The 20,840-nt window shown below is 47.1% G+C and overlaps 1 protein-coding gene across 1 annotated transcript in view; it reads left to right on the top strand.

Moving 5' to 3' along the window:
* The window catches only part of KNTC1 (kinetochore associated 1), a 62,794-nt gene that overhangs the window by 26,656 nt on the left and 15,298 nt on the right, over positions 1 to 20,840 (top strand). The window contains exons 26-48 of the mRNA XM_032228817.1: positions 1 to 80; positions 202 to 300; positions 383 to 486; positions 1,328 to 1,433; positions 1,537 to 1,671; positions 2,923 to 3,045; positions 4,875 to 4,941; positions 5,062 to 5,129; positions 6,876 to 7,162; positions 8,121 to 8,293; positions 10,060 to 10,157; positions 10,284 to 10,425; positions 11,726 to 11,785; positions 12,048 to 12,211; positions 12,560 to 12,664; positions 13,466 to 13,594; positions 13,699 to 13,815; positions 14,745 to 14,854; positions 15,645 to 15,846; positions 16,677 to 16,766; positions 18,404 to 18,575; positions 18,730 to 18,788; positions 20,090 to 20,309. The exon at positions 1 to 80 is cut by the window's left edge and continues 64 nt beyond it. Coding sequence (XP_032084708.1) covers positions 1 to 80; positions 202 to 300; positions 383 to 486; positions 1,328 to 1,433; positions 1,537 to 1,671; positions 2,923 to 3,045; positions 4,875 to 4,941; positions 5,062 to 5,129; positions 6,876 to 7,162; positions 8,121 to 8,293; positions 10,060 to 10,157; positions 10,284 to 10,425; positions 11,726 to 11,785; positions 12,048 to 12,211; positions 12,560 to 12,664; positions 13,466 to 13,594; positions 13,699 to 13,815; positions 14,745 to 14,854; positions 15,645 to 15,846; positions 16,677 to 16,766; positions 18,404 to 18,575; positions 18,730 to 18,788; positions 20,090 to 20,309 — 2,910 coding nt within the window. The remainder of the gene's footprint in view (positions 81 to 201; positions 301 to 382; positions 487 to 1,327; positions 1,434 to 1,536; positions 1,672 to 2,922; positions 3,046 to 4,874; positions 4,942 to 5,061; positions 5,130 to 6,875; positions 7,163 to 8,120; positions 8,294 to 10,059; positions 10,158 to 10,283; positions 10,426 to 11,725; positions 11,786 to 12,047; positions 12,212 to 12,559; positions 12,665 to 13,465; positions 13,595 to 13,698; positions 13,816 to 14,744; positions 14,855 to 15,644; positions 15,847 to 16,676; positions 16,767 to 18,403; positions 18,576 to 18,729; positions 18,789 to 20,089; positions 20,310 to 20,840) is intronic.

Here is a 20,840-nt window from a genome sequence, read left to right as displayed (position 1 = left end):
CGGCTTTAGAGAATTATATCGAACCGTACATGCGCCACCATTATATACAAAAAGATGAGATCCTCCTGCAGTACATAAAGGTACAGATGCGTCCCTGATCTCGTTCGACTTTGTCGGGTTGCGGCGTGTGTGTGTGTGTGTGTGTGTGTCTGTGTGCTCCAACAGTCCCCGGCCTCTTTCTGAATCCTTCACCACCCCTAGGACCTGCTGCTGTGCCACCGCACACGTTCGTCCTCCGTTTTTGACACGATGTGGGAAGCGAAAGCCATCGCTGTCTTGGGCTGCATGTCCAACTTAGAGGTGCGTCAGGCCAGAGAACGACTCCGGATGGCGGGATGGGAAATAATTTTGCGTGGGGTAACGATCAGGTTGTTCTTTCCAGTTGATCTTCGAAGGGGTGCTGGCCATAATGCATAGCGCCGTTGTCCCTTGGAGCCCGGGTGTGGAAGACCTAGTACAGCGGTACCGGGGCATGGAGCATGCCAGGTAAGAGAGGGAGGGGCAAAACTCCGCTTTAAAGGTTGAGACGAATCAAGAAAAGAGTATGTAGCCTTGAGAGGTTTCCTCTGCAGGAAGGGAATGGTCCTTCTGTCAAGGGAATGACGCTTTAATAGCCGACCAGCTGCTGTAAGGCTGTAAACCGAGATGATGACATGAGGATGAATCAGTAGGGTTACTGTCACTTTAAGAAGCTATATATATAAGGGAGGCCATGTGAGGGCGTCTCTCCTCCTGTATCTCTCTCCTTGTGTTCTATCTCCATTGTGGTTCTGAAGCTCTAAAGTTGTCTTGCTTTGGGGTTTTTTTACCCCATGTCAAAAAGGCCTGTGCTGGACTTCCCTGCCACCCATGGTCCACAGCCACCCTGTAAAAGGAATTGCGTAATGTCAGGGTTCCAAAAACACCTCTACTATGCATTTTCGATGGTGGGAAAAATGGAAGTGGGGGGGATTGTACGGAGTTAGATGATATGTAGCCATAACGACATTCTTTCCAGAAAGCCAAGGTCTCTGCACCTGACCGGAACTGGATGGGTGGAACTGCCAGCGTGGCAGTGGGAGATTGGACCATGGGATGGGCTTGTGGGCGTGGGGGCAAAATTTTCAACTAATTGGGGAAAACCGGGAAGCTTTCAGATTTGGGTTTCCCCAGATGTGCCAACATGGCTCTCTTCATAAACTGGAACTTTGAGGAATCCTTTGCCTTGGACTCTGATTTAATTTTGGAGGCTGTTTGGAACCCTGACATTAATCACTTCTCCCCCCCCAACCCCAAGGGCGACCTTTTGCCTTACCTAGAAATTTGTCATGAAATTGCTTCCTGGCAGGGTGAAGCTACTGGAGGAAGGTTACCGCCTGATGGAAATGAAGAAGCTTCTGCGGAGTTACGGCATACGCGACACCAACCTTTTAAACGATAAGCAGATGATTCTGGTAAGGAGCTCCGGCCCACTTTTGATAAATGCTCAGAAACTCCCCGTAATTTTGACACAAACAAAATCTCTGTTGACCTGATGCTTGTTTTTTTCTCTTCCAGATGCTGGGCAAGTTCATCCTTAAACAGAACAGGACTTCTGCTTTGGAAGACGCCCTGAAAATCATAAAGGCGTACATGTTGCCCACAGCTGAAGTCTACATTTGGAAGATCACGGATCTCGTCAACAAAGAAAAGGTGCGGATTGGGTCCCCAAAGCCCCGAGTTCAAATGCAGGTCAAGTTCGAATGCAGTAGCAGAGAAAACAGATAGGTCTTAAGTGCTGTTCCTCCAGGCCTTCCTGTCCTCTCCCATCCGCTGGAGTCCATTGAAGCTCATGCCAACTGCTTTGGTGACTCCATCCAGCCACCTCCTTCTCTGCTGTCCCCTTCTTCTTTTGCCCTCCATCGTTCCCAGCATGAGGCTCTTCTCCAGGGAGTCCTTCCTCCTTCTCATTAGGTGGCCAAAGTCTTTGAGTTTCCTCTTCAGGATCTGGCCTTCTAAAGAGCAGTCAGGGTGGATCTCCTCCAGGACTGACCGGTTGGATGGCCTTGCAGTCCATCTTATCTATCCATCCATCCATCCATCCATCCATCTATCTATCTCATCTTTTCTATGTTGTTGTTGTTAGTTGCAAAGTTGTATTTGAGCCATCGTGACCCCATGGACAACGTTCCTCCAGGCCTTTCTATCTTCCCCCATCCCCTGGAGTCCATTGAAGCTCACGCCGGCTGCTTTGGTGACTCCATCCAGCCCCCTCCTTCTCTGCCGTCCCCTTCTTCTTCTTCTGCCCTCCATCGTTCCCAGCATGAGGCTCTTCTCCAGGGAGTCCTTCCTCCTTCTCCTTAGGTGGCCAAAGGATTTGAGTTTCCTCTTCAGGATCTGGCCTTCTAAAGAGCAGCCAGGGTTGATCTCCTCTAGGACTGACCGGTTGGATGGCCTTGCAGTCCAAGGGACTCAATGCAGGAGTCTTCTTCTCCAGCACCAGAGTTCAAAGGCCTCCATTCTTTGGCGCTCAGCCTTCCTTATGGTCCAACTTCCACAGCCATCCATTGCAGCTGGGAAAACCAGAGCCTTGATTAGACACACTTTTTTGTTGGTAGGGTGATATCTCTGCTTTTTAGGATGGTGTCTAGATTTGCCATCGCTTTCTTCCTCTGGAGCGTCTTTTAATTTCTTGGCTGCAGTCCCCATCTGCAATGATCTTGGAGCTCAAGAAAATAAAAATAAAACCTGTCACTACCTCCATTTCTTCCCCATCCATTTGCCAGGGATTGAGAGGGCCCGGATGCCAGGATCTTAGTTTTCCTAATGTTGAGTTTGAATCCAAAAGCAGTCAGGGTTGATCTCCTCAGAAGTTAAGTCAAAGACGCCTTTAACACCTGCGTTTAATATTCCTCAAACATCTGTCCTATTAAGGTTGGACCTAATGCTCGGATCTGCTTTCAGGGAGAAGACATCTTGGATCTACTGAAATCTCTGCCTCCATCGGAAGCCGTAGAAATTGCGGAGAGAACTTTGATTTGGGGGAAAATTGTAGTGGAGGAAGAAGTGGACACAGCTGAACAAAAGGTCCCCCTCCGGGGAGGGATGGGGGGAAATCTTACTGTCAAGGCCTGCAAGCCATCTTTCCTTGTGGACTTTAGGCCTGTTAACACTTTCTGCTATTCATTTTCTATGGTGGGAAAATGGGAAGGGGGGGATTATATGGAGTTAGACGGTATGCAGCCATAACAACATTCTTTCTAGAAAAGCAAGGTCATCTTTTGTCTCCGCACCTCTGCACCTGACCGGAACTAGATGGGTGGGAATGCCAGCATCCTTTGTCTTTGAACCTTGGAAACCTGGCCAGATCTGGATGGGAGGAATCTGTCTTCATGGCAGTGGATGATTGGACCATGGGATGGACTTGTGCGTGTCGGGGGGGGGGCAGGATCTTGAACTTTAAACAGGGTGGGAAAACCAGGAAGTTTTCAGATTCGGGTTTTCCCAGGCGGGCCAACATGGCCCACTTCATAGATTGAGGAATTTTGAGGAATCCTTTGCCTCGGATTCTGATTTACTTTTGGGTGCTATTTGGAACCCTGACATTAACCCGAATCTCCTTTAAAATAATTCACCAGCTACTCCAAACTTCGGGGTGCTATCCGGGGCCATGAGCCCAACATTGAAGCGGTGTAAAGACTCAGGGAAGATGGACACTTAACATTAATACCACAGTTCCTCTTATAGCTGATTGACCAATTGGATTGGGGCGTTTCGTTAATACCCCCAAGGGCCCCGTTTCTTTGGGATTCATGATTGGCCCAAGCCTGCCCGTTGACAAGTAAAACCAGATTTTGCTTGCAAATTAGGGGAGATCTGGTATCAAAGTTAGTTAGTTAGTTAGTTAGTTAGTTTATTGATCTTGTATGCCGCCCACTCCCGAAGGACTCTGGGCGGCTTACAATAAACAAGGGAAGGGGATAAATAAACGAGACAACATCTTAAAATATGCAACATTCACCGTGGGGCTGGATGTTTCACAAGCCCCCCGGCCTGCTGGAGCAGCCAGGACTTGGTGGCTTTGCGGAAGGCCGGGAGGGTAGTGAGGATCCGGATCTCCACGGGGAGGTCGTTCCAGAGGGCTGGAGCTGCAACAGAGAAGGCTCTCCCCCGGGGAGTCGCCAGCCGACATTGGCTGGCGGATGGAATCCGGAAGAGACCTAACCTGTGAGATCTAATCGGTCTATGGCAGGTAATCGGCAGGAGGCGGTCTCTCAGGTACCCAGGCCCGATGCCATGTAGGGCTTTATAGGCGACGACCAGCACCTTGAAGCGGGTCCGGAGACTAATGGGTAGCCAGTGCAGCTCGTGGAGGATAGGTGTGACGTGGGTGTATCTGGGTGCACCCACAATCGCTCGCACGGCCGTGTTCTGGACTAACTGAAGTCTTCGAACACTCTTCAAGGGCAGCCCCATGTAGAGCGCACGTAAAGCACGACTTGGTGTGTGAAAACATTAAATTGCTACCCAAAAGAGCGATCGAACAATCTTCACGGTTAGATAAAAGGGTGGTGAGAAGATTAAAGTCGGCTCGAGTTTGTCTATGGGGGGAGGGGTTCTCCATCATCCAGGTCATGGTTGCCCCAAAGATGCTTTTTCAAAAGGCAAACTGGATTTTTGTTCTTTCTTGGAATACCTTTTGCTTCTCATCCAAGAAGCTTCTTCAGTTCGGACTTCAGAAGTCAAAACGAAAACAGTTCCTTGGATGAGAAGCAAAACATCTCCAAGAAGGAAAACACCTTTGGTTTCACTCAAGTTTATTTTGCCGAAAACAGAATTTTGTTGTTAGGTCTCCTTCCTGTGAAGAGAATCTGGATTCTTTATATCTCTCTTTCCTTATTTTGCTTCACCAACAGAAAATGCACCTGCAGGTGAAAAAGGCTTTGGTTGAAATTCTCAAACTCCTGCTTAATCTCCAGAAAGGTAAATGTTGCACAATTCGTGCTTTTCTTGGGGTTTTTAAAAAAATTGGGAACAATTCAATAATATTTCTTATTCTTCCCACCCCTGGTTTTTTTTTTTCCTTCCCTTTTTTTTGGACAGAAAATCATTCCAAGAAGGAAGAGTGTGAGAAAGATTTAGAAACCTTTAGAATTCTGGTAACTCTGCAGGTGAGACTAATGTGGCATTGGAAAACCCCTAGCAATAATATAAGTAAAGATATTCAATATATTATGCTCCATATAATTATCGCAGCCAGAATCTCATTTGCCCAAAATTGGAAACAAAAAAAACCCATTCCCTCAAGTGCAGAGATCATAAAAAAAAGGTGCTAGAATGCGCGGAAATGGACAAATTAATGATGGAAGTAAGAGAGGAAACGGAGTACTTTAAGACATGGAATAGGTGGTATAATTGGCTTGAAAAGAGATGTAAAATCAATGCATAAGGAACACATAGAAAATTCTAATAAAAGGTAATGGTATATATTCAGAAAGTAATAGGGATGTAAATATTGTGTGTGTGTGTGTGTATGTATGTGTGATATATATATATATGTGTGTGTGTGCATGTATGTATAGATAGATAAATAGATACATACATACATACATACATACATACATACATAATAGAGTAGATATAGATATAGATAGATACGTAGATAGATACGTACATAGATAGATAATAGAGAAGATAGAGATAGATAGATAGATAGATAGATAGATAGATAGATAGATGATAGATAGATAGATAGATAGATAGATAGATAGATAGATAGATAATAGAGATAGATAGAGATAGATAGATACATACATACATACATACATACATAATAGAGAAGATAGAGATAGATAGATAGATAGATAGATAGATAGATAGATAGATAGATAGATAGATAGATAATAGAGAAGATAGAGATAGATAGATACATAGATACAGACAGACAGCTAGCTAGCTAGATATAGATACATAGATAATAGAGAAGATAGAGATAGATAGATAGATAATAGAGAAGAAAGATATAGATAGATAGATAATAGAGAAGAAAGATATAGATAGATAGATAATAGAGAAGAAAGATATAGATACATAGATACAGACAGAGAGACAGACAGCTAGATAGATATACATAGATAATAGAGAAGATAGATATAGATACATACATACATACATACATATACATAGATAGATGATAGATAGATAGATGATAGATAGATAGATAGATAGATAGATAGATGGATAGATGGATAGATGGATAGATAGAGTTAGAGTTACAAGATCACAGGCAAAAGAACAAATGAAGCTGGTTAATATATCAGAGGTGCCTGTGAGACAGAAGAAGAGGGAGGGGGTGTGGGAGGAAGCCAGAGAGAATACTGTTAAAGCCACATCAGACAGCTCAGCGTTATTCCCTGGGGATGAGCACCCCAAGCTGTGTTCGATAGGGGAGGAAGGAATAGGAGCATCGATTAACATGCCTGATGTAAAAACAACAAAGTTACTTTACAGGTGGGAGGAGGGTGGATGGTCCTATCATGCGCCCAATGGCCAAATGGATTAAGAGTGTATAAAGGCAGGTATCTCTTTAATGGTTTTTACACTCGGACGATGTTAGCAGTGGCTAACGAAAGCTAAGGGAGCAATATATTTTAAAGTTCCGGATGTCTGTTTCGTGTGTGTGTATATTGTAAAAATGAGTAATTACGAAACAAGGAGGAATATGTATAAGACAATAGGTCGTACAATGGAAATTAGAAAAAAAGAATACCGATAACGGAAAGCTGTAAAAAGTGTAATTGTGATTTTAATGTTTAAAAAATGTTGAATATTTTTTTTTTTTTTAAAAGGAAAACTCCTTGCAAGGTTAGCTTTCGTTTCACTGATGGTTGTGAAGGACTTTTTCTTTTCCCGTTCAGGAGAGTTTCGAGATCTGCATTTCGCCCAAACATTTTTGCGATCCCTCGTGGACGACTCAACTCCTTGAAGACCACATCCAAGCCCATGAAAAAGCAAGGAGGCTTAGAAATCCGCAGGGAGTGGGGGAGACCAAGCCAGGAGACCCCAGCGGGAAGAAGGCGTTGACTCAAACGAGATTGTACAGGTTGGGCTTCCTCCTGCAAAAATCCGAAGCTGAAGTGGGAGCGCAATTGGCTCTCCGAGCATTAGACGACGGAGAGGTCAAGGAGGCACTGCAGATATGCAGGTGAGCAAAAATAAATTTTGGGTTGCAGTCGATATCCTGATAATCATCAATACATCTGGATTGTCAGGCCTGCAGCCATATTTGCTTGTGTATCTTTGGATACAGTTTAGAAAGTGTATCTCACTTTCTATTATTCTACTATGCACTTTCTATGGTGGGAAAATGGGATTGTACGGAGTTAGATGATAGGTAGCCATAACAACATTCTTTCTAGGAAGCCAAGATCATCCTTTGTCTCTGCATCTCTGCACCTGACAGGAACTGGTTGGGTGGAAGCTGCCAGCGTGGCAGTGGGAGATCAGACCATGTGATGGATTTGTGGGTGTTGGGGGCAAGATCTTGAACTTTCAACTGGGGGGGGGGAAACCGGGAAGCTTTCAGATTCGGGTTTTTCCAGATGTGCCAACTTGGCTCTCTTCATAAATTGGAACTTTGAGGAATCCTTTGCCTTGGACTCTGATTTAGTTTTGGATGCTGTTTGGAACCCTGACATGGATGTTTGCTTATCGTTAATCGTCTTGATGGACCTGGGATTTAGGACATAGAATAGCAGAGTTGGAAGGGAGCTTGGAGGTCTTCTAGTCCAGCCTCCTGGTCAAGTAGGAAACCCTCTACCATTTCAGACAAAGTCTGTTAAAAGCCTCCTGTGGTGGAGCACCCACAGCTTCTGGAGGCAAGCCGGTCCACTGGTTTAGACCTTGGAGGTCTTCTAGTTGAACCCCCTACTCGAGCAGGAGACCCTCTAAGACAAATGGCGGCCCAATTTCTTCTAGAAGATCTCCAGTGATGGAGCACCCAAAACTTCTGGAGATAAGCCGTTCCGTTGGTTAATTGTCCTCACTGTTAGGAAATTCCTCCTTAGTTCTAGGTTGCTTGTCTCCTTGATCAGTTTCCATCCGTTGCCTCTTGTCTTCTGCTGCTCAACTCCTTCCTTTTCCCCCCCTCCGATTCGGCTAAGTTACTTCTATGAATCCCACTACAACGAAGAGACGGGGCGGCTGCTGTTCCTGGTGTCTCAAAAGCTTTGTCATATGTTGGAGTCCAATATTCCTATGGTGTTGCCAGAAGTCCAAGATCTTCCAGAGGTCATCTACTGCATGGCTTGCCAAGCAGCTACTCTCTGCAGTCCGGGTAAGTAATTAGAAATACTTTTGCTTGTTAACGTCTGTTCACCCTTCTCTAAATAATTACATTATGTCAGAGTTTGTTGCATAAATTCAAATCCAGAAAGCACGGAGAGAGATAGCTGATGCAGCGGGATTTATTAACTTCTTTATATACATAAGAACAGATGAATGAATGTACAATACCAACAGGTGGTTCTTCTAAGTAAGCACAAGGCAGGAGAGTTACAGGCAAACACCAGCAGTAGATTTCATATCAGCAGATAAGCCCAGACAAGACCGCTAGTTTACTTCTCAGAGCAGAACACTGCTTTAGTTTCGGTTTCAGTTCTCTGCACAGACTCAGATCTGTTTAAGCTGCCATTGGTTGACTTAGTTGCTATGCCTATTCATTGGCTGACCTTGTTCCCATGTCTCTCCCAGTCATGAATATCTGAACACATCACGATTCTCAAATTCGATTATTTTTAAAAATTGGCCCGCCGTGAGGTTGATGGCTTTTTCTCCTGAATCTTATCTGAAGGACCAATGTAGGGGTAATTCGCATTAAAGTAAAATAATGTCTCAAAGAGAAAGCTATTTTAAGGAAGCATACTGAAGAAAATTTCTCTACAAGTATTTTCTAAATCCCATTTGGTATCTTGGAGAAGGTTCCTCATTAGGCAGGATTAAGAAACATAATTCAATAGCAAAATCGTGGCCTGTTTCTGGATTCAAAAGCCTCTTGGTTCTGCATGCCTCTGCATGCCTGTGTTTCTGGGTCTGTTTTTTTTCCCCCCCTGAAAACGTTTCAATCTTGCACCTATGATATTGGCTGGTTGTTGTTGGCATATTTTTGGAGTGCAGAAAATAAAATGAGCAGAAAGCTGGAATCTGAGGGGGGTGGTCATATCAGCCGTGACCCGTCAAAACCGCGGTCCACAAAAGCGCGCTCGACGAAAGCGTGCATTTGACGTCATCACAGCGCGACGAAAAAAATTAAAAATTGAAATAAAAATAAAATTAAAGCAAGCCGATTCACATAAAGGTAAGGGTTAGGGTTAGGGTTAGAGCGTTAGGGTTACGTTTAGCGTTAGGTTAAGGGTTAGCGTTAGGTTTAGCGTTAGGTTAAGGGTTAGGTTTAGGGTTAGATTTAGGGTTAGGTTAAGGGTTAGGTTTAGGGTTAGGTTTGGGGGGGTTAGGGTAAGGTTTTCGCTTTATTTTTACATTTATCGATCACAGCGCGATGTTTTCGTCGCTCTGTGATGACGTCACGTACGCGCTTTCGTCGAGCGCGATTTTGTCGAGCGCGATTTTGTGGTGGAACCATATCAGCAGATAAGCCCAGACAAGGCTGCTAGTTTACTTCTCAGAGCAGCACATTGCTTTAAGAGCCAAGGTGGCGCAGTGGTTAAATGCAGCACTGCAGGCTACTGCTAGATCAGCAGGTCAGCGGTTCAAATCTCACCGGCTCAGGGTTGACTCAGCCTTCCATCCTTCCGAGGTGGGTAAAATGAGGACCCAGATTGTTGGGGGTGATATGCTGACTCTCTGTAAACCGCTTAGAGAGGCCTGAAAGGCCTATGAAGCGGTATATAAGTCTACTGCTATATATTTAGTTTCTGTTTCAATTCTCTGCACAGACTCAGGTCTGTGTTGGTCGCCTACGATGTGCTTGGCTCAACGGTGTTTCCTAAAATGATATTTGCATCAGGATAAAATTTAACCTGCCGAGTGACGATAGGAAATGTTTTCCTTTTTGGAAAATACGTTTATTCTCCTCCTCTTTCCCAGATCTTATTTTAGATGTCTTGGAGTTTTGCAAACACGCTTCTTTTGCCCGTGAAATCTATGCCAAATGCCAAATGGAAGATCTTGGGTTTCTACCGCAGGTAAAGTAGCGGTTATTCGGTTTCACCGTATTTGCTAAGATTTTGTCCCTGATTGGCTGTGCCTAAAAGAGGATTTGAACTTGGTCTTTTGTAATAAAAAATAATGTGACGTTCTTCTCCCTTTAGGCAAGCTCTCTCCATACTGAGAAAGACCCTTATGGAGCCTGGACGTTTGAGGATTTCTTCACTGAAGACGGGGCCGTCCTCGACACCCCCGCCGTCCTCCCTTCCACGTACAAAATTGCTTCCTCCCTTGTGCCTCTGGCAGGTAGACTCAACCGCCTTCATCTCTCCACTTTTCACTCCCCGTAAGCCCCGCGAGAAAATCCCACCGAGAAAGCTTTGGGCCGCCTCCTGGAGGGCATCCATCGCCAGGCGCTTCTCGGCGGTGCTATAAAACAAGGCTCCTCAAACTTTTAAAACAGGGGGCCAGTTCGCGGTTCCTCAGGCTGTTGGTGGGGGGGAAGGGGCGCCAGATCGGCTGGGTGGGTGTGCCTCTGAGTGGTCACATGGCTGGGTGGGCGTGGCTAGGTGGTCATGGGACTTGTTTGCGCGTGGCCAATATAGTAGTCTATCAAATGATACACACAAATTAAACTTTGTTGTGCTCCTGAGGGTGGAAGTTCAGGTCAGTGAAGGGATGTGGCTGCTTTTTTTGGAGGGGGGGTTGTGAGGGACTTCTGTTTGTCTCTCTCTCACTCCCCCTCACTCCCTCCATCCATCTCTCTCTCTTCTCTCTCTCCTCCCTCTCTTCTCTCTTTCCTCCCTCTCCCTCCCTCTCTCTCTCTCTTCTCTCTCTCCTCCCTCCTCTCTCTTCTCCCTCTCCTCTCTCTCCCTCTCTCTCCTCCCTCTCTCTCCCTCTCTTCTCTCTCTCTCTCTCTCTCCTCTCTTTCTCTCTCTCCTCCCTCTCTCTCCTCTCTCTTCTCCCTCTCCTCTCTCTATCCTCCCTCTCTCTATCCTCCCTCTATCCTCCCTCTCTCTCTCCCCCCCCCTCTCTCTCTCCTCCCTCTCTCTCTCTCTCTCCTCTCTCTCTCTCTCTGGAGGCTGGGGCCTTCAGAACTGCTCTGCCGCCCCAAAACAGTTTGAGTTTGAGTTTGAAGTTTATTTATATGCCGCCCTTTTCCCTGGGGGGACTCAGGGCGGCTTACAACTCAAGGGGGAGGGGGAGACAAACTTTTTAACATATAAGACAATACATAATTAAAAAACACAACATTCATACCATTCGGGCGGGTTACAGTCTTAGCCCCAGGCCTGACGGGATAGCCAGATTCTGAGGGCTGTGCGGAAGGTCTGGAGGGTGGTGAGGGTACGAATCTCCACGGGGAGATCGTTCCAGAGGGACGATCTGTCTTTGGCCTCTTGAGGTCTCCAGAAGGTGGGTGGGGGCTGGCAGGTAGGTGGGGGGATGTGGGCGGGGCAGCCTCGTGCCACGCTGGCTGGATTAATGCCTTCGGCGGGCCGTATCCGGCCCCCGGGGCCTTAGTTTGAGGGCTCCTGCTGCGAAAGATCTCCAGCACGTGTGAGGCCTTGGGTGACCAGTTAAAAAAAATCCTCTCCTCTTGCAGAATGGACGGCTTCCCCTCCTCTGGAATCTGCCAGCCTGGCCTATTGCTCGTTCAAACAAGGTACTCCGAGGTTACGTACAGCCGTCTCATATAATCCCGTCGGGGTTGGAGTAAAAGATGCGCGAGATAAAAAAAACGGGAAGGTTGGGAGTTTGCTGCTTTGCGTTCCCCTTTCCGAAAGCTTGAATGTTTCTGCGGCTGGAAACAAAACGCTCAACGGCAGAGCATCTCTGCAGCTTTTAAGAGAGGTGGACTTGAACTCCCAGAATCCCCCTGCCAGCCCTTTATTTATTTATTTATTTTATTTGTTTTTCTGCTGCAGGAAGAAACCGCCTGCGTCTGTGCAAGAATGCCATCTTCTCTCTGCTCGGCAGCCTCCAGGAAGGCAGCCAGTACGAGCTGGCTTTCGGCCTCATCTCCAACGCCTTCGGATCCCTCTTTCAGCACATGACCTCCAACAACATGGATATCACTCTGAGTAAAAAGGTCAGGAGGGCAGTTTGGGGCGAGAAAGCGGGAGATGGAGAGTTCTAGTCCGGCTTTAGGGAGCCGTCGGGGCGGCTTTGAGCCAATTTCCCAGGAGCCTGGGAGTTCTAGTCCCACCTTTTTTTCCCTACGAAAGCCAGCTGGGGGACTTTGGGCCAGCCCCTCCCTCGCAGCCCAGCCCACCTCGCAGGGATGTCATTTGCAAGCCAAACAGCGAGGCGGGAGGTGTGTGTGGCGCCTGTTTGCCGCCTTAACGCAACTTGTCAAAATAAAAAAGGTGGGATATAAGGTTTTTTTTGGGGGAAAAAAAAGTCTGTGTTCTGGTCCTCATTTTGTGCCCCCTGTCAGCTGCACGACCAGAAGATGCTAGAGGAAGTTCGCATGTTCCTCCTGGCAGTGATGCAGAATTCCATCTCGCTCATCCAGAGCATCGTGACAGCTTTGTTGCACAAGGTAAGTGTGTTGTGCCTGTTGTGCCGAGGTGGCGCAGTGGTTAGGGTGCAGTACTGCAAGGCCACTTCAGCTAGCTGTTATCTGCAGTTCGGCCGTTCTAATCCCACCGGCTCAAGGTTGACTCAGCCTTCCATCCTTCCGAGGTGGGTGAAATGAGGACCCAGATTGTTGTTGGGGGCGATATGCTGACTCTGTAAAACCGCTTAGAGAGGGCTGAAAGCCCTATGAAGCGGTATATAAGTCTAACTGCTATTGTGGCACCCCAGCAGAGCCGGCGGCAGATTCGGAGAGTGAGGAGGGTTGGGGAGGAACCTGGGCCAGTCCTGGAGTCTGGGGAAGGCTCGGAGGAGGGCTCTATGTCGGAGGCAGAGAGGGGGCCAGGGACGTCCGACAGTTATCAGCTGCCTTCAGAGTCAGACATCAGTGGGGCAGAAGAACAGCAGGAGCCTGTTCCCAGTGTGCGAGGCTGCCAGAAGGCAAGAACCATTAAGAAAACAGGGAGTGAGGCTTGGAGATGATTGGCCCCTCCCATAAGACGTAAAAGGGGAGCGAATGGGAGGTCAGCTTTTGCAGGAAGCAATTCGTTCATCTGGTCGGTTCAAGCTTTGGAAAGTTCTGTTTGACTCTCTGCTAAGTTTGGCCTTTCTCTGCCTTTGGCAACGAGGTCTCTGGCAGAATTCCTGGGGAGAGAAGGAAGCCTAGAACAGAACCGTACCTGGTGCCCGTTGGAGGAACGAGCGAGCAAGTTTGGGGGGGATTGTTTCAGTTAATCAGGGGAGGGGGGGTGTCTTTTTTCCACAGATGTTCAACAGCCACTGCGTGGATCATCAGCTGGCCTTTGGCTACTGCACCCTCTTACCCAGAGCCGTGATTTTCCAAAAACTCTGGGACATCGTCAACCAAATGTCGCAGAACTACAAGAAGATCTTGGTAAGCCGTGAAGCTCGTTCGGAAAAAAGATGCAGAGGGCAGGACTTCGCAGCTGCTGGGCCCCTCCTCAGCCCACCCATACCGTTTCTCCTCCCCCTCCCCAGGCTGTGGCTATTGTGGGAACCCAACTAGCTCTTCACTATGAAGACCCCCAGGAGAAAGCAGCTTTTGAGGACTTGGTCGTCGATGCCGAGTGGGGCATCACGCTGGGAAAGCTTGGGGTGAGTCCCTTTGCCAAAATATTCAGGTTTTGTCGGGGTCCACCGGCGGCCTGCAAAGCTGGCAGCGGAATCGGACGGTGAGGAGATTGGGGAGGGACACGGGCCAGTCTGGGGAAGGTTACGACGAGGGCTCTGCGTTGGAGGCAGAGAGGAGGCCAGGGCCGTCTGGAAGTTATGTGCTGCTTCCGGAGCCTCCAGTGTCGGACATCAGCGAGGCAGAGGAACAGGGGGAGCCTGTTTCCCAGTGCACGCATGCGCAGAGCTGCCAGAAGGCAAGAACAGTTAAGTCAAAAGGGAGTACTTGAGAGTAAGGCTTGGAGGTGAATGGCCCCTCCCGTAAGACATAAAGGAGGAGGAAAGGCACTTGAGCCTTTGCAGGAAGCAATTTTGTTCGTTCTGGTCGGTTTAAACTCTGAAGTTCCGTTTTAACTCTGCTCTGTGTGCGGAAAGCTAATTTCCAAATTTGGCAGCGTTTCGGGAAAGATAAAAGTGGGTGCTTATCAGCCTTATCCCGAAAGACTTTGGCAGACTTCTGTCGGACTCTTTACAAACTTTTTGTGACTCATCACGGGCTGCGAATGAACACGATTCCCAGCCTTTGAAATAAAAAGAGGGTTTTGGGGGGACTAAGCGGGTGCTTTTTACTGACCCAGGAAGCCTCGGTCAGAACAGGTTTGGAATAAAAGCTTACGGTGTAATTCTAGCCACTTATGTGTCCTGTCCTCCCCCCCCCCCATTCCCGGGTTTTGCAGAAACTGCTTTACGTGCAGCTGTTTTTGGTTGCCCCAAAGAAATAGGGGAGGCAAAGGTGAAGGTCAGGTGACAATTGATCCCTGCATCAAGAATTGGAGACCTGGAATTATAGGTTAGAAAACAGGAGGGTTTTTTTGGGCTAAACCGAATGCTGACACGGGTGTTTTCTGGGAAAGATCTCTTTCCAGAGTGTATTCAGGATGCCATCGGTAAGGAAGAAGGAGCTTCTAAGGACCCTGGTTCAACACCCAAATGCAGACACCAGCCTCCTCCTGAAATTCTGCAGGTAAGGGAGCAAGAAAAATGCCCTTTCATTCGGTAGGTTGAAGACCAGACATTTAAACCGGATTTAGACAACGAAGAAAAATCTGGAATTATACGTGGCACATTTCCTGACCTTACCTATACAGAAATCATCGCATTTCACCAAATATTTGATTTAGTTGGGGAGGTTTGGCCCTTCCTTCCATCCTTCCTCCCTGATTCCCACCTTCCTTTCCTTCCATCCTTCCTCTCCGATTCCCACCTTCCTTCCTTCCTTCCTCCCTGATTCCCATCACCCTTCCTTCCTTCCTCCAATTGCCACCTTCCTTCCTTTCCTTCCATCCTTCCTCCCCGATTCCCACCTTCCTTCCTTTCTTTCCATCCTTCCTCCCTGATTCCCACCTTCCTTCCTTTCCTTCCTTCCTCCCTGATTCCCACCTTCCTTCCTTTCTCCCTGATTCCCATCTTCCTTCCTTCCTTTCCTTCTTTCCTTCCTCCCTGATTCCCACCTTCCTTCTTTCCTTCTCTCCCTGATTCCCACCTTCCTTTCCTTCCTCCCTGATTCCCATCACCCTTACGTCCTCCCTCCCTGATTCCCACCTTCCTTCCTTCCTTCCTTCCTCCCTGATTCGCACCTTCCTTCCTTCTCTCCCTGATTCCCATCTCCTTCCCCTCTTATTTACTTCCCTCCCTCCCTTTCTTTCTTTTTCCTTTTCTTCCTTTCTTCCCACCCACCCTCCCTCCTTTCCTTCTTCCCTTCCCTTTTCTCCATTCCAAACCCTTTCTCCCTCTTGATCTACTCTGCTTTCCAGAACCTTCCACCTAGACACGGAGGCCGCCCTGCAGCTCTACATTGAAACCCAGCTCCAGGACGCCAGCTGGGATCAAGGAGACTTGCAGCCGGGCGCCGGGAAGGAGCGTCACGTCCAGGCGGTGGCCAGAGCGCTTGAGACCATCCCGCTGCTCAGCAGCACCACAGGCCTGGTGACCAGCCTCAGCGCCATGCTCCACAAAGTAACGTCACCTTGTTTTGCAGGGAAGGGCCTTCCTGGTTTGATCTGAGCCGGGGTTTTAAATTTCCCAATCATTGTTATCCAGAACCGGTTAACACCGAAGGCTGATAAAGGCCAAGGAGGGGAAACGCGGGGTCAGGGGAGGGGGGGGGGGAATCCGACTGGTTCTGACCGATTCGCCCAAACTGTTAGTAAAAAAAAAGCTTTTAAAAGTGGTGATGGGGGTGGGTGGGTTCTGTGACACTCAGCTGTGAGCCACGCAATCGTCGGAATCTTATTTTTCACTTTTTAAAGCGAATAGGTAGGGAAAAAATGCTTTAAAAAGTGGGGAATAGCAATAGCAATAGCAGTTAGACTTATATACCGCTTCATAGGGCTTTCAGCTCTCTCTAAGCGGTTTACAGAGTCAGCGTATCGCCCCCACAGTCTGGGTCCTCATTTCACCCACCTCGGAAGGATGGAAGGCTGAGTCAACCCTGAGCCGGTGAGATTAGAACCGCCGAACTGCAGATAGCAATCAGCTGAAATGGCCTGCAGTACTGCACCCTAACCACTGCGCCACCTCGGCTCGGAAAGGTTGGCCATGCCCACCCAGTCACATGACACCCTCCAAGCCACGCCCACAACCGCGTGGGCAAAAAATGAATTAGATTTTACCACTGGGCAGGATATATTTGAGGATTGGGGATGCTGATAGGGATGGGAGAGAGGATACACACACACACACACACACACACACACACCAGTTGTGCGGAAAGCTGCTTGAGAGAGGCTCTCTCTAATCGCAAAACTACTGATCCCTCTCCTTTGCTTTTCGATTGGGCGAAACAGGTGGATCCGTACAACTACGAAGTCATCGAAAGCCTTTTGACGGTGATCGAAAGAGCCGGAGGTCAAGCCACAGGCTTCCCACTGACCCGGGTAAGAAAAGGGGGGGGGCAAAGGTTTGCAATCCCCAGGACTGGCTGGGGAATTCCGGGAGTTGGAAGTCCACCTTTCCTCAAGGTCCCAAGGTGGAGAAACACGGAGGTGGGAGTCAGGAAGATGCATTTTGGGGCAAAAAGCGCTGGAGGCATTCCCCGAGCAAAAATGGGGTGGGGGGGGGCCTGGAGGGTTAAGGGTTAAATTCCACAGTGAAATGACCTGAAGGCTGAATCAGACACTCCCTTAATCTATGGCATGATAAGGAGCAGAATCAGCTTTCCAGAACCAATTGCTATAGTCCAGTGTTTCTCAACCTTGGCCACTTGAAGATGTCTGGACTTCAACTCCCAGAATTCCCCAGCCAGCGAATGCGAGTTGAAGTCCGGACATCTTCAAGTGGCCAAGGTTGAGAAACACTGCTATAGTCAATCTTCATAAATTTTTGGTTTCCTTCCTCCCTCCCTCTCTCTTAAATTCTTTCTTCCTTCCCTCTCCCTTAAATCAATCCTTCCTTCCCTCCCTCCCTCTCTGATTCCCATCTCCTTCCTTTCCTTATCTCCTTCTCTTCTCCTTTCTTTCTCTCTCCTCCCCCCCTCCCTCTCCTTCCTTCTCCCTTTCCTTCCTTCTCTTTTTAAAAAAAATATTTATTTTCATTGCACATTTTTCTCTTTACACGCCTCTATCACATATTTGACACACCTGTGGCATTATTCATACAACTAGAATCAATATTTGTATATACGCATTATATACCTTCTATTTCCAAGCGTCCTCACCCTGTGATCATTTCCATTCCTTATTTCTATTGTCTATCCATTCATAACATTTCTCCCAGGCCGCATAGTATTCTGAATCATCCTTTCCCTTTCACTCTAAATGTGAGTTTGTCCATTTCTGCACAATCAAATATTTTTTGAATGACTCATCCCTCTGGCGGAATGCAATCTTTCTTCCAATATTGCTCAAAAGCAATCCTGGCCGACATTATTATATGTAGCATCAAGTATTTTAACTTTCTATTATACTTCACCCTAATTATCCCCAGGATAAACATTTCCTGTTCAAATTCTGTTCGATATTTGCAGCCAATTCCTTATATTCACATTTTTTTTTCATTTTCTGGATCTGGTTTACCAACCTGCCAATATCTGAATATCTGTTCAAATTCTATTCGACATTTGCAGCCAATTCCGTATATTCACTTTTTTTTCCCCTTTTCTGGATCTGGTTTACCAACCTGCCAATATCTGAATATCTGTTCAAATTCTATTCAACATTTGCAGCCAATTCTGTATATTCACATTTTTTTTTTCCTTTTCTAGATCTGGTTTACCAACCTGCCAATATCTGAATATCTGTTCAAATTCTATTCGACATTTGCAGCCAATTCCGTATATTCACATTATTATTTTTTTCCTTTTCTGGATCTGGTTTACCAACCTGCCAACATCTGAAAGCCATGTTTCGTCCCAAGAACCCTGGTCTTGTGTGTTCCTTTAGAAACACTACACTGGCTGTGTAACTATTGAGTGTAATGTTATTCAGTGGCTTATATTGTGTCCCTACAGCTTCTTAAAATAAAAATAAAAAAACCAGGGAAGGAATTCAACATTGTTTTCCTCTCTTCCTCCCAGGCCAACATGCTCCTAACCCACTTGAAATCCTACAAGAGAATGTCCCCTCCTGGGGAACTGGAACAGCAATTCCTCTTTGAACAGGGATTTTGCCTCTCGCCTCCTGCTCACACCCGGCTGCCTTTCCATCTGATGTTCTTTAAAACTTCGCAGTGCTTCTGGAAAATCATTCGTGAGTCCGCGTCTTGTTTAAAAAAAAAAAAAGAAAACTTATTCATAAAGGGATTTTTTTTTAAAAAAATGCACCTTCGGATTTAAGAGCTGCATTTGGAGTCCTCGCTTCTTCCCCCCCAATTATGGCTGATTTCTCTCCCCCCACCCCACAGGTGCAGAAATCAATCAGGAATCCTTCCCGACACTGCTTTTGATATGCAAAGTCATGAAGGTAACAAGATCCATCTTCTGTTCTTCTTTTTAAGTCCCCAAAGGAGGAAAGGCAAAAGCTTCCATGGAAGGGTCAGAGAAAGAGGCTTTTGATTGAAGGATTTGGTTGAAGAAACTTAGCAGGAAAAATCTGAAAGTGTTAATACCACTTTATAAGGCCTTGGTAAGGCCACACTTGGAATACGGCATTCAGTTTTGGTCGCCAGGATGTAGAAAAAGATGTGGAGACTCTAGAAAGAGTGCAGAGAAGATCAACAAAGAGGATTAGGGGACTGGAGGCTCAAACACATGAAGAACGGTTGCAGGAACTGGGTGTGTCTAGTTTAATGAAAAGAAGGACTAGGGGAGACAGGATAGCAGCCTTCCGATATCTCAGAGGCTGCTCCAAAGAAGAGGGAGTCAAACTATTCTCCAAGGCACCTGAGTGTAGAACAAGAAGCAATGGGTGGAAACTAATCAAGGAGAGAAGCAACTTAGAACTAAGGAGAAATTTCCTGATAGAATATTTAACCAGAGGAACAACTTGCCTCCAGAAGTTGTGATTGCTCCAACACTGGAAGTTTTTAAGAAGATGTTGGATAAACCATTTGTCTGAAGCGGTGTAGGGTTTCCTGCCTAGGCAGGGAGTTGGACTAGAAGACCTCCAAGGTCCCTTCCAACTCTCTTATTCTATTCTATTCTAAAGAGTGCAGAGAAGAGCAACAAAGAGGATTAGGGGTCTGGAGGCTAAAACACATGAAGAACAGTTGCAGGAACTGGGGATGTCTAGTTTAATGAAAAGAAGGACTAGGGGAGACATGACAGCAGCCTTCCAATATCTCAGGGGCTGCTCCAAAGAAGAGGGAGTCAAGCTATTCTCCAAAGCACCTGAGTGTAGAACAAGAAGCAATGGGTGGAAACTAATCAAGGAGAGAAGCAACTTAAAACTAAGGAGAAATTTCCTGATAGTTAGAACAATTAACCAGAGGAACAACTTGCCTCCAGAAGTTGTGAATGCTCCAACACTGGAAGTTTTTAAGAAGATGTTGGATAAACCATTTGTCTGAAACGGTGTAGGGTTTCCTGCCTAGGCAGGGGGTTGGACTGGAAGACCTCCAAGGTCCCTTCCAACTCTGTTCTTCTATTCTATTCAAATCTTCCTTTGGCTCAAACTTTCCAGACGAGACCAGGACTAAAATCCACCACCGAAAGGTAATCAAACAAAGTTTGCTGAAAAACCTCGGTTGCAGAGGAAGGTCACCTGTTTGGGGCAAGCCCTGCGTACAGGTGCGAGTTTCAGGTGCTCTCTTTATTTTGGTCCAGGTTTCCTTGGATAACCTCCACCTCTCTGCCGTGAGCCACATTTTCCAAGAAGCGCTGAAGCCAAAGCTGTTAGCCGCGACCACAGCAGGGGGTCATTTGTGCCCGGTGGACCAGAGAACGGAGGAGACCATGCAGGCTGTCCAGTCTTACTTAATGTCGATCACGAACCCGGAATGGGCCACAGCTTTAGCCCACCAGATAGCTCAAGAGCTCCCGACAGGTTAGTTCCAGAGAGATGCTGGTTTAAGAGTGGCTAAGCAGTTAAGGTGCTGGGCTTGTCGACCGGAACGTTGGTGGTTCGAAACCCAAGCACCGCTTGATGGCGTGAGCTCCTGTTCCTTGCTCCAGCTCCTTCCTCTCTAGCAGGGTTCTAACCTAGGCTTCCTGAGACAGTAAAAAGCACACGCTTAGTCCCAAAAATCCTCTTTTTATTTCCAAAGGCTATGAATTATGTCCACTCACAGCCCGTCATGAGTCTTAAATAGTTGTAAAAGAGTCCTACGGTAGTCTGCCAAAGTCCTTCGGGATAAGGCTGATAAGCACCCGCCTTTATCTTCCTTGAAAGGCTGCCGAAGACTTAATTGGCAATTAGCTTGGCAAGGCCACACAGAGCCCAAACGTATTTTCAGAAGGTAAACTGACCAGCATGAACCAAGTTGCTTCCTGCGAAGGCTCCCGTGCCTTCGCTCCTCCTTTATGTCCTATGGGAGGGGCCAATCACCTCCAAGCCTTACTCCCGAGTCGTCCCTTG

Source organism: Thamnophis elegans, chromosome 13 (genome assembly GCF_009769535.1).
Source record: "Thamnophis elegans isolate rThaEle1 chromosome 13, rThaEle1.pri, whole genome shotgun sequence".
Lineage (NCBI taxonomy): Eukaryota > Metazoa > Chordata > Lepidosauria > Squamata > Colubridae > Thamnophis > Thamnophis elegans.
Note: the sequence above shows the minus strand (reverse complement) of the source record. Positions and strands in the feature narration are given on the sequence as shown.